General features: G+C 33.3%; 1 protein-coding gene across 1 annotated transcript; it reads right to left on the minus strand.

Annotated features, from left to right (window-relative positions):
- Positions 1–4,409: 4,409 nt before the first annotated feature.
- Positions 4,410–10,761, minus strand: LOC142629432 (serine/threonine-protein kinase haspin homolog). Its single transcript, XM_075803423.1, has 15 exons — positions 10,671–10,761; positions 10,454–10,580; positions 10,232–10,324; positions 9,003–9,093; positions 8,155–8,753; positions 7,253–7,376; positions 6,668–6,774; positions 6,122–6,233; positions 5,864–5,956; positions 5,713–5,774; positions 5,504–5,634; positions 5,346–5,416; positions 5,211–5,263; positions 4,901–4,967; positions 4,410–4,710 (listed from the first exon to the last, which is right to left on the minus strand). Exons 1-15 carry the CDS (start codon positions 10,684–10,686, stop codon positions 4,585–4,587), a joined length of 1,872 nt encoding a protein of 623 aa, XP_075659538.1. The 5' UTR covers positions 10,687–10,761; the 3' UTR covers positions 4,410–4,584.
- Positions 10,762–11,825: the final 1,064 nt, after the last annotated feature.

The raw sequence follows: 11,825 nt of genomic DNA on the forward strand, positions 1-11,825 counted from the left end.
AATATTACAGTGTAAAGAATCAAGTCCAACTATGCTTTTTGTGCTTCTTTATCTTTCCCAAAGCCATAAGCTCAAAATCTAAAGCAGCCTGACTAGGCAAATGACAAACCATATGCACATGCGTGTACAAGCACATGCACTGCAGTAAGGGGTTATATTGCATATTGCCTTGTCTTTTAGCCATGTTTTGGTTTCAGGGATTATTGATAATATAGGCATCTTAGAAAAGGAAGAACATCAAAGTTTTAATCCATAAAATCCCACATAGTCACATAGATATTCTCTATGTCTGTCTTATATTTGTCATTATAGTATCAGACAATGAATATTAGAAGTTACTATTTCTGAACAAGAAAAAGAAAAAGAAAAATCACATTTTAATGCTGACCCAAACGCTTGAGGCCTATTGGATTAACCTTGCACGATTATTGCAAAGAATTTATTGCCTCATCTTTATGGTAGTACAGATTGACAAAGGAAATTTCTTATAACACAAAAGTTGGCTTAAAACCTTAAATCATACGCCTGAGCTTATTTTCAACTTATTTAGTTTATTTAGCTTATGTATAACTTTTCAAACTCGTACTATTTTTTAGGTATAACTGAACTTTTGTTCAAGTTATTTTTTTAGGTAAAAGTTAAATGGATGTTCTAATAGTATTTAGGAAAGTCTTTATGAGAAATAGAAAAAAATCAGTTAATATTTTGACAACTTTTTCTATTTTCTATATCAAAACTTTTTTAACAAGGAAAATGTTAATGAATGTCCTAAAAGCATTGGTTTAGAAACTATTTTTAGAAATATTTTATGGAAAAATGATAAAGCAATTATTTTTTCTGACAGTTTATTTTTTATTTTTTATGTTTTTCATGAAAGTGGTGTTAACAACTTTTCTAATATGGTTTATAATAATTATCCTAAGAGCCCCTGTAAACATAACCATTCTAACAATAATTTAATAACAAATGTAGGGCACCTATTAACCGAATCTATTTTTTTTATTCTCAATCATCAATCATTAAAGAATCACAATGAATTTACAAACACACAACGATATTAGTCTAGAAGGATGACAGTAGTGGGGCACCCTTTTGGTCTATCCTAAGAGGACAAGGATTTGAAGTTGGTTGGATACTGTTAAAGAGGATAACAAAGTCAATTGGGCTTAGCTAAGCAAAAACCATTACAAGAACTAATTAATATCAACTTTGCAGGTGGAAAAAGGTGTTCCGGGTATTAGTCCTCAAATTCATTTTACTTTCCGCATTCCTTCTTTGATAAGTTTGTTTTTTGTTTTAGATGGAGTTCTGGAAGCCTTACATAAGTTGTAGTTTGTACAACACAAACAATATTCCATAACAAGGCACATCATCGCTGTTAAATCACAGATCTACTCGTGCTTATGGACATTATCATGACCTTAAGTCCTTGACAGACCATGTAAATTATTATTATTATTATGTTTTTTGGTGGGGGTTGTGGGGATTATTATCTTGTATAAATTTCCGAGTAAAAACTTGTCCTTTTATATCCACCATAATTCCATTTCTTTTAGTGAAAAAAAGTGTCAATCACAGAAGAGTTAAATTAGGGTTCAAGGTCATACTTGGACAAAAAAAAGAGCATTTGTTCATAATTTACAGATTATGTAGCAAAATGCCCATGTTTTAAAATTATTTAGCAAAATGTTTTTGTTTTTAAAACTCAATTTTAACAAAATTGAGTTACAAGTAGAACTCTACTTTAGCAATGTCGTGTGAGTTTTATGTATATTTTGTCACTTAAATTTTCAAACTTAACATTGATAATGTCAAGTTTCGCTTAAAAATATACATATAACTCGATTTTGAGGACATCGAGTTTTATACATAACTCGATTTTGTCAAAAAATATGAACATTTTGCCACATAATTTGTAAATTATAGAAAATGACAATTTGTAAATTATGGAAAATGACCATTTTTCCCTGCGATACTTTGCACAAACTTTTCCAAATAGTAACTTGCTAGCCAACATATATTCTCGCACTTTACCATGTTTTTATTCCCAAGCTCAAGGCAAAAATAAAAAATTCATGCATGATAGATCTTGGAGACTGAGTTGAGTTGACACAGTCTCCTAGACATTAAGGAACACACATATTGGATGCATGAGCGGTGAGCCTGGACCATGCGTGTGCATTGGCACATATTCAAATGAGATCTCTGTACAAGTGCATTACAAATTTTATACTGCAAAGCAGTCCCAACCAATTAGGCCTATTTGTGGACTGATCTTGTTTCTGCTGACTAGCCTTTTTAACCAATGCTACTAGCGGCTCCTTCTTTCTGCGGACTTAAGTTAGAATATACAACATGAGTGGGGACTAGGGACAACCCATGTGGAATTATCTATGGTGCTTCTCTTCTTTCAAATTAATGAATCAAAAGCTCCTTGTCTGACTAGGTAGGGGCGGAAAGCAAACATGCAAGAAAGAGAGAGGGTCATACATTCATACTTGTGATATGGTTTTTGTAAATTTTAAATAGAAAGTTTTAAAAGATTCCTTGTAATAAGGATCTGAAAAAACGGAAAGAGAAAAAAGAAAACCAATTCTGGTGATTTTGGCACATGTATATTATACTTTTTTGCTTTTGGTATTGTTTGATTGCTTCATAAATGAAAGTGAGAATGGTTTATATTAGATCATTCTCTTCTTCCTGAGTCAGATTTGATTGTAACAGGACTACGTAGATTATATCAAAAAGAAAAGAAAAAAAGTAGTGATCTTTCTCATACCAACTCTTAACCAGTCATTTTCTGTTCTACAAATAAGAGATTTCGATGAAAGGTGCATATGAGATCGGATATGAGGTGTAAATGTCCGTAACTTTTGGAAACACATCATGCAAGGTCATTGTAGAAGATAGAAAGTAGTTTGAGCTGATCATATGGAGCCCCTTTTACTTTTGAGCTTGTCAGCATGTTCATAATATGCTTCTACTTTGCTGGCTTTACAAACAGCTGAGCCTCCACTGCAGTCATGAGTAAACTTTAAACAACATCCTGGATCCCAAAATATGCAAATAGACATTATTAATATTGATGAGCACTGGACAAAGGGTACTAAATAACAGTATAATATATCTCTAAGGTATGAGATAAGCAGAAGTTGTATCAAGTTCAAGAATTTTCCTAAAATTATTTTTCAGGTAAAGAAATTGTATGTACTATTAAATTAAGGATTGAAAATAAAACTATTCTCAATTTTTGCATAATAAGTTTCCAGTACAGTGGCGGCTCCAAATTTTTTTTTTTTAAGGATGGTCATTAAGAAACTTAAATTATATAAAATCTAATAAAAAGAGAATTTTATATATTAACGAAAAAAAAAAAACACACACATACACATGCAAACACATAAAGTCTTACAATTTCCTTCTAGAATTTTATTTTTTTATTTTGAATTGTTACGTGATAGTCTCATTATCAATATAACAAGCTACATTTTTTTTAAAATTTTAGTGAAATAAAATTTTCTTGAACTTTTTTTTTTTATGTAAGGACCTAATATATTGTTAAGGGGATAAAAGTTTAAGGATAAAATTTGGCTACAAACTAAGTTATTGTACAAGGCTACAACTCTAACTAAACAAATTAAAATTACAACATATTTTGTAAATCTAACTGTTGAATTACATCTTCTTTATGTTCTTAAAACACATGTCAAGTTTTATATCAATTGGATATTATTTACTATTCGATTCATAAACTTATTTTTTATATATAATTTTAGACTATAAATACTTGAAATTTAAATATTTGATTGATGACATAATTATTGATCTTTGATTTTCTCAAAACTTTGCAAATATGGAGAATATAAAAAGAAAATATAATTAAATGGTGAATTTGTTAAAATTCACAACCTATAAAAAAAATATTGAATAGAATTGTAGCTTTAGTTTACAACCAAATTTGTTACCTAATTTTGACCAAAGTTTAGTAATGTTGGGCCTAAAAAAAAAAAAAAATTAGGGTTGTCACAAAGTTTTTTTAAGGATAAATTTATATATTTTAAAAATTTGTACATAATAATTATTATTTTTCCAGGCCAAGGTGGTCCTATGACTACCCTAAACTCTATGTAAAGCCGCCAGTTTTCCAGTAGCACCTCATATTTCTATTACAATTGCCATTGTCCATTTCGGTACATGACTACTAGGATTTGCCATTTTGTAAATGAAAGGTACAAATTCCCAACGTGCAAATAAGAGAGCATCGAGTCATCCTTATATTGATACAGATACAAAAAATCAGGTCTTGCCAAACTCATTGGACTTGGACCAATAAAAAAGGCAAATTCAGTCAAGCAATATGTGGAAGCTACTGTGTCCAATACAATTTACACGCACAATCATCCAAGATAAATTAGAATCACTGTTGAGTTATTTTTATAATAACACAATTAGCATATTTTTCACCAAGCGTTAAGATGTTCAGTTTAAGGAAAGATCTGCTCCTGCTCCTGTTAAATATGTACAAGACAAAGACCATCTTTTCTAGTGTATCACTACCTCTATTGCTTTGCTCCCCCACTTTTATCAGTCACATCCTATGATCAACAATTCACTAAAAAAAGGATCAAAAATGGCTTCTTTGGCTGAATGATACTTGTCCAGCCGCTTCTTCAATGATCGCAAATCTCTCTCATGTCTTGAATTGCGTTCCTGGCACAGCATTGATTGATTAACAACTCGAGTCATTACTGATCTCATCAAGGTTCATATTGGGAAATACAGAAGTAATAGTTTGCTTTAGTCTCTCTAACCTACAGGCTCAATCATGTTCCCAGATTTTTTGTGTTATATGAACATAAAATCAAGAGACTAATTTGCTAAATTATGGAGGAAAACTTACAAATGATTTCTTCAGGAGTAATATATCAACCAAATACAGCAACCACAGCACATTTGTTCTGGGGAAACTGTAAAATATTAAAATTAACATTAATTCAGCTTCATAAAATAATAATAATAATAAACAATTAGGTCATTCTCTTACTTTATTTGGGAATCAGAATGTTTGAAATACTCATCTATATCAATGTCTTAGATGTGAAGTATAAAGTACAAGTGGTCTCTATTTTTCATGAAATAAAAAAATAGCCTGAAAATATTTCCCATATGAATTTCATAACTGAAAGTAACTATTTTAGCAACAGCTATACCTTCCCTCCCAGCAATCATCTGTTACCTCCTTCATCTTTCGATATGTTTCTGACTGCATATTAAATTAACGAATTAAGTGAAATCAGAAAAAAGAATTACTAAAAGGAATCTATAGATTCCAGTTTAAACCTTACTTGTCTATCTCCTTTTGGACCTTTAAAGAGATAAGGGTCTGAGGATAAGTCTAGAAAAAGTATATCTTCACCTGTGCATAACAGGATGCTTGTTAATTACGCAATCATAAAACCATTTATTGGACCAAACACATAGCAAAAAGGCAGAAAACTTTCACCAGTATTGATTCTTGAAAGAGTAAAGTCGATTATTGATATCAACAATCCAAAGGTTTTGACAACCATATGCTTCCCCTCGAGGGTGAATTGCAATGTTTCAGAACCATTCCGGCTTAAAAGTATATTCCCCCTGTAACGAATGTGTATTCATGTGTTAGCCAATCAAAAATAAGCATTCCTGCAATAATAGATTGCAAAGTTACCATACCAGTGCAGATCTCGGTGTTCAAATTCATATGCAGCTTCAGCCACAGCCAAGGCAGCTGTTACCTGCAATCCACAAAGGGCAGTCTGCTAAATAAAAGATTAACAAAGCTTCATGACTTCACTTAAAAGCCCAATTCTAATCTGCCATTTACCTGAACCAATAAACTCTGTGCCTCGTCAAAGTTCAAAAGTACAAAGCTTTCAAGATCTTTCCCACCATGTTCTAGAACAAAAATGACATAGCACTGAATGCAAATTCATTAGTAATATTGAAAAAGAAAAAGAAATTAAAACTACATTTAGATTGACCATATAAATATATATGCATATACAATGTGTTTATGTTTGTTTGTAGTAGAGGGTAGTTTACAAGACTATTACAAGAAACTACCATAGAGACAATAAGCAACCTGTTTTTCTGGAAACTCCTTGGGATGATCATTTTCTGAACCATTCTTCTCATCCCAATCTTCCCAAGCTTTGATCAATGTGCCATCATAGGAACCTTGGCATACCTTTAAGCTATAGGAAAAAACAGATAACAAAAAGATTAAAACCACTGCATGCAGTACAAGTCATAATATACACCGCGTATAAATTTAGAACTGAAGTTCATGTCTTGCAATATGTTGGGCGTGGTCAAAGCTTTGGCTATATCCAGTCTTTAATTTCATGACCAGGACCAAGCCCAACCCACTACATTAAAACAGAGGCAAGAGTAGTGGTGCTGGTCAGGAAATGATTATCATAGCCAAATCAAAGTTGCAGAACTACTTGCACATCATAGGGCACATAGCCACATACCCACGCATTAGGCTTGATTCATTTCTAGAATGTGACCATAGTAACCTACCTAAAAGCTATAAAAGGAGATCTAATGTTGCAGTTTTATTTTATATAGAAAGCTAAGTATTTGCAGAATGGAAAAGCTGCTGAACATTAGATGCAATACGTACTCTATTGTTTGGATGAATGTAGTGCATGAGTTACATCCATTGCTGCCATCTCTTAAACAATTAAGAGTTCGAGAAAGAATGACCTCCTCGATCAATTCTTCTGACCTCTGGAGAACAGAAACAATAAGTTTAGTCAAAAAACAAGACTCACTGATTTCAGCCAACAAAAACTTTGAAAAGAATATTAAAATAAAATATGAAGGCTCTTCACAGTAATAAAAGTCCTTTTTATCTTATATATTTTCTAAAATGAATTCTCTTTTTCTAAAAAAAATAGCATCTCATAATTCATTTTAGAGCACGACATGACCAATGTCTTTCAATTTTTTTTCCGTCAAGAACATTGGAACAGCATTTAAACACTCAAGATAAAAACCTCAAGTCATTGAAACCAAGCAATTTTCATAGCGTTGGCATTAAGATCTCCAAAATATAGTCAAGTATCCTGCCATTGCCCTGATTTTAACCAGAAAGAAGCCAAGTATCCATAATGCTCAAATATAGCCCCCATCCCAAGCAACAATAGTATCAATTATCACTTGCCAAAACAACTCATAGAAACGAATGTGTAATTGCAATAAATACCTTCTGTACTTCGCCATTCACTCTTAAGTCTCCATCTATAGGTACTATTTTGCATACATAGCGACCAGCTTTAAAAGCCTCCCCAAAAGTACCTTCGCCAATTTTAATGATATTTTCTGGTTCACTGGAGCAAGGAAGATTTATCTTTAATCAGCTTGCAGATGCAGTAGCAGTATCACATTCAAGTCAAACCTATGCAGAAAGGAGGACAAAAAGAAAAGTGCCACTAGCTAAAGCAATTAGATGACCATTGGAAAGTCAAATCAGGTAGATTTCTAGTGTTCTGTTTAATTCATCAAAAAGTCAAATCAGGTAGATGCCTCTCTAATTTTCTCTACAAGCTCATATTTCCTTCTTTAAAAAACTAAAGCTAATGAGTATCTAAAAGATTTCAAGGCCTTGAAATTCTGTCAGGCTTAAATATAAGTGTAGTTTTACTATGTGAAGCAGTGCAAACTTCTGTTTTGCACAACCCAGATGCTTATTATTTTTCTTTAAAATGAAATACAATAGATTCATTCTCATCAAATTTGTCTCTTTTCCTTAATTGCATAGCAAAGCTGTCAAAATTTCTGGAAGCATATACGCAAAATAGAGAACAATCCAAGTTCAATAACAAATTTTTATTTGATAAAAGCAAGGTAAACTTAATTAAGACAACCAAGCCCAGGAGTTACAAAAGAACATATACCTTACGAATGAAATCACAAAGTAGCATAATAGTCGACTTTGGAAGAAACAACAAAAACAGATATCGTCTTTGAATAAGAATATTAGTAAAGTTTTCGATAAAAATGGCAACAAACATATAATACAACATCAGGGAAATCAACCAAGGTGTACTATGTACATGCAATATTTACTCATATACGACAATAGCAAGTTGGGAATAAGAGACGAACCAATAGTTGGAGAATACATCTTTTAGCTTTGACGGAGATGACTGTCCACAAACTGCTAATAATGCAGCAAATGGATCCGACTGATCACGATCCAGTGAAGCCGATGTTGATGCCAGAGAGAGTTTCTTAATAGCAACTTCTATATCTTCACAACCTTCATGACCCTCACTCACAGATGCTGTGTTGCACTTTTGTGAATTGATATCCCCTTCAATCACAATTTTATCAACTAAAATTGAATTAGATCTGCTTTGGACCGAAGGCAACTGTGAATTAGTCTTCATAGAAGATTTTTCAGGAGTTCTCAAATTCAAAGAACCCGAATCATCACCACATATTTGTTCCAAGGGCATGGCTGGAGTTTCTAATATCTTAGACAGTGTACTGGAAGGTCCAACACTGTGATTTAATTTCTTGGATAACAACCATTTCTCTAATCTTGAGGACAAATGTGGTATGATAATATTGTTACTTTGACCGTCCATGGCCCATGTACCAAAGTTCTTGGGTGAGGGACTCTCCTCTAACAACTCAAAGGCATCAACCTCTTGAAAGTATGTCTTTTCCTTCTCGAAATTTGGAGGCTGTACAAATTTTCCCTTGAAAAAGCAAAGACATAAGACAGAATGAAATTATCATGAAAAAATTCAAAGAACCACATAATATTTCAATGACAAGGCATCAATATATCCTAAATTACTGCAAAATTTTAGGAACTACAATTGGGAAAACCATGAACCAACAGCATAAGTCAATTTAAAAACTGGAGAGAGTAATTGCAACTGAGGTGATACTCTATGCTACTAACGCCATGCAACAGAAAAACCGAGGAGTTAAAAGAGTCATACTTTGGGCAAAGCAGGTTTTCCTTTTCGTTTTGCATGCTTTGCTTGAGGCTGGTAATCCACACAAGCACCAACAGCAATACTTGTCCTTCCTCTGCCAATCAGAAAATTGAATTACAATACTATATGTGACAGAAGCTAATCTTCAAGCAAAACAAAAATGTGTATGTCAACTGCAGGAGATGACGTAGTGGACTAAAAAAGAGCCAATGCAAGAACTGCTTCCATTCAAATATGTAAATCCAATAAGAATACTGCATGATCATAACAATATACAAAACAAATGGCAAAACAGAAATCAGCCTGCCCAAGTCAAGTATATTCCTGCAGATTGGAGAGATGAATCCAAGCATTATCAAGAACATATTATCACACTTACAAAATATAATTTTGTTTAAACTTTGCCGAATTCCACCACCAAAGGATGTTGTCTCATCACAAAAACATAAATAGATATGTTTTCCCCCACTAAAAAATTCACCTCCCAAAACACCCTATTTGCATCCATACTCTCAATGTTAATATACATTATTGCATTTTGCTTTCTTTTATTTATTTATTTTTTGGATAGATATGATAGTATTTTAGACCTATGCCATCTGTTCCATAATCATTGTTTTTTATCATCATGCCAAGACATCAATTGGTTTTTGTTGTAGGCAGAGATTGATCCCTACATCTCTTATTCGACGATAAGAAACTTTACTAATTGAGCTAACTGGAATCCACACATGTGATCACTAAGTATGGTTCATTTTAACAAATAAAAAGCAATAAAAAGGTATCATCTAAAAAGTACAATGAACTCCCACCGTCCCACACCAAAAGGGTGTCACCAAAACAAGCCCCTTACACTTAATACACTAATCACCCATCAACCAAGCTCGAAACAAGATTACACATGCAAACTCCCGATACATAACAAGATGGCAAAATCAGTGATAATCCAAAATCCAAACCAATTAGTTTTTTTTCCTTTAAAAAAGTAATTCTTCAATTGAATCAACCAATCTACCAACTGCAATGGACTCCCACACCAAAAAAGGTCTGACCCAAACAACACCCTTACACTTACTACACTAATTACCAATCAATCAAACTCAAAAGGCAAGCCAATCAAAAGTATCCCAATACATACAATACCAAAAGAAAGAAACAAAGAAAAAACTCAAACACCCACATCACAAAAATGAGCAAAATCATTGCTAATTGAACTAAAAACCAATCACAACCTGGTAGAGAGTGACCGATTCCAACTCACTCTCTTGACGGGGGCTGCCAAACTCAGCCGGTTCCTATTCCGCAGACTCGAACCAGGTTGCTTCCTGAAAAAGCACAAAACAAAAACACCCAAAAAGCAAAATGCTTTCAGAAAACACAAACAAACAGCCAATGTTTTCACAAAGCAAAAAACAAATAAAGACAACAACTTTAATGAAGGTTGAAGGGTTTACAAGTTTGCATCTTGAGAGATTTTCTGGGGCCTTATCCTTCTGTAAACTACATCAATCTTGGGTTGATTTTGTTTTTCTGGGTTTTCATTGCCTACAATTTCTGACCAGAGATCAATGGAATTCCCACCTGAAACAAATGAACACATTCATATAGTGTGAGTTTGTGTGTGTAAATGTTAAAGTTGGAAATGAAAAGCTAGAAACTTTCTCTCACTACCTGCTTTGGAACCCATGACTGATACTGATAGGACTATCAGACTCAGAGAGAGAGAGAGAGAGAGAGAGAGAGAGAGAGAGTTTGAAAATGGCAATCTAAGCGGGAGTGGGTTGTGTCAGAGACAACTTGGGGAACGTCAAAACGGTGCGTTTTGGTGTGGAACTCAATCTGGGCCGAAATGAATTTATTTTGGGCCACCTTGGGCTCAGCCCCCCGCCCATGGTTAAGTCAATTGAAATTTTGAGTGACTCCAATTTAGCGAATTGGGTTGATTAAGCGGGTCAACTATAGTATTCGGGTTAACTTTAGTTACGTATTGTATACTAAGGGTCTGTTTGAATATCACTTATTATTGAAAATTGAAAATACTTTAACAAAATAATTTTTAAATGTGTGAATAGTGCTGTGGAACCCAATTTTAAAGTTGATTTTGCCAAATTCCTCACTTGCGGGCCTCTTGAACAGTGCACAGAACCAACTGTTTTAACACAAACACAGACGTGAGTTTGGATTTTAGCTGTATCCAAACTTTTTTTTTTTTTTGAGAATAGCTGTATCCAAACTCACGCTAAATTTAAAAATTATTTTACCATTTATAGATAAACTTTTCCATGTCATATTATGACTTCAAAAAAATTGAGTACAATTTGGGCCAAGTTTTGGGCTCAGCTTTAGCCCATGGTCAAGTGTGAGAGATAGTCTTGAAAAATATGAGTTAGTTTAGGCTTGGTTCATGAAGTTAATAAACAATATTGAACCAATGTATTATTAAAATCAAGTTGGTTTGAGTAGATCAGAATAATTTGCTCATGATAAAAGCAATGTGTTGTTCAAGTCAAATTATGAATCTTTTTAGATTGTGTATAACGAGGGCTATAATTTAATTCATTTTGGGTCAAGTCCTGGGGCTCAAAGTTGGCCCATGGTAAAGTCCCAGAGGCCCATAGAAAAATATGGATCGTTTTTTAGGGTTCATATGACATGCTGGAAGTGGAAAACAAACATTATATGATCTGTCTAGAAAAAAAAAAAAAGTGTTTATAGATCCCATGCATGCAGTGCAAATGTTTAAGTTTTAAGACAAGACTTAGGTACAATATTTAAATGTTATTCCTTAGGTTATCCTTTTAAGATTCTACTATGTGGATTTTTTTC

This window comes from Castanea sativa, chromosome 3, assembly GCF_040712315.1.
Source record: "Castanea sativa cultivar Marrone di Chiusa Pesio chromosome 3, ASM4071231v1".
Taxonomy (NCBI): Eukaryota; Viridiplantae; Streptophyta; class Magnoliopsida; order Fagales; family Fagaceae; genus Castanea; species Castanea sativa.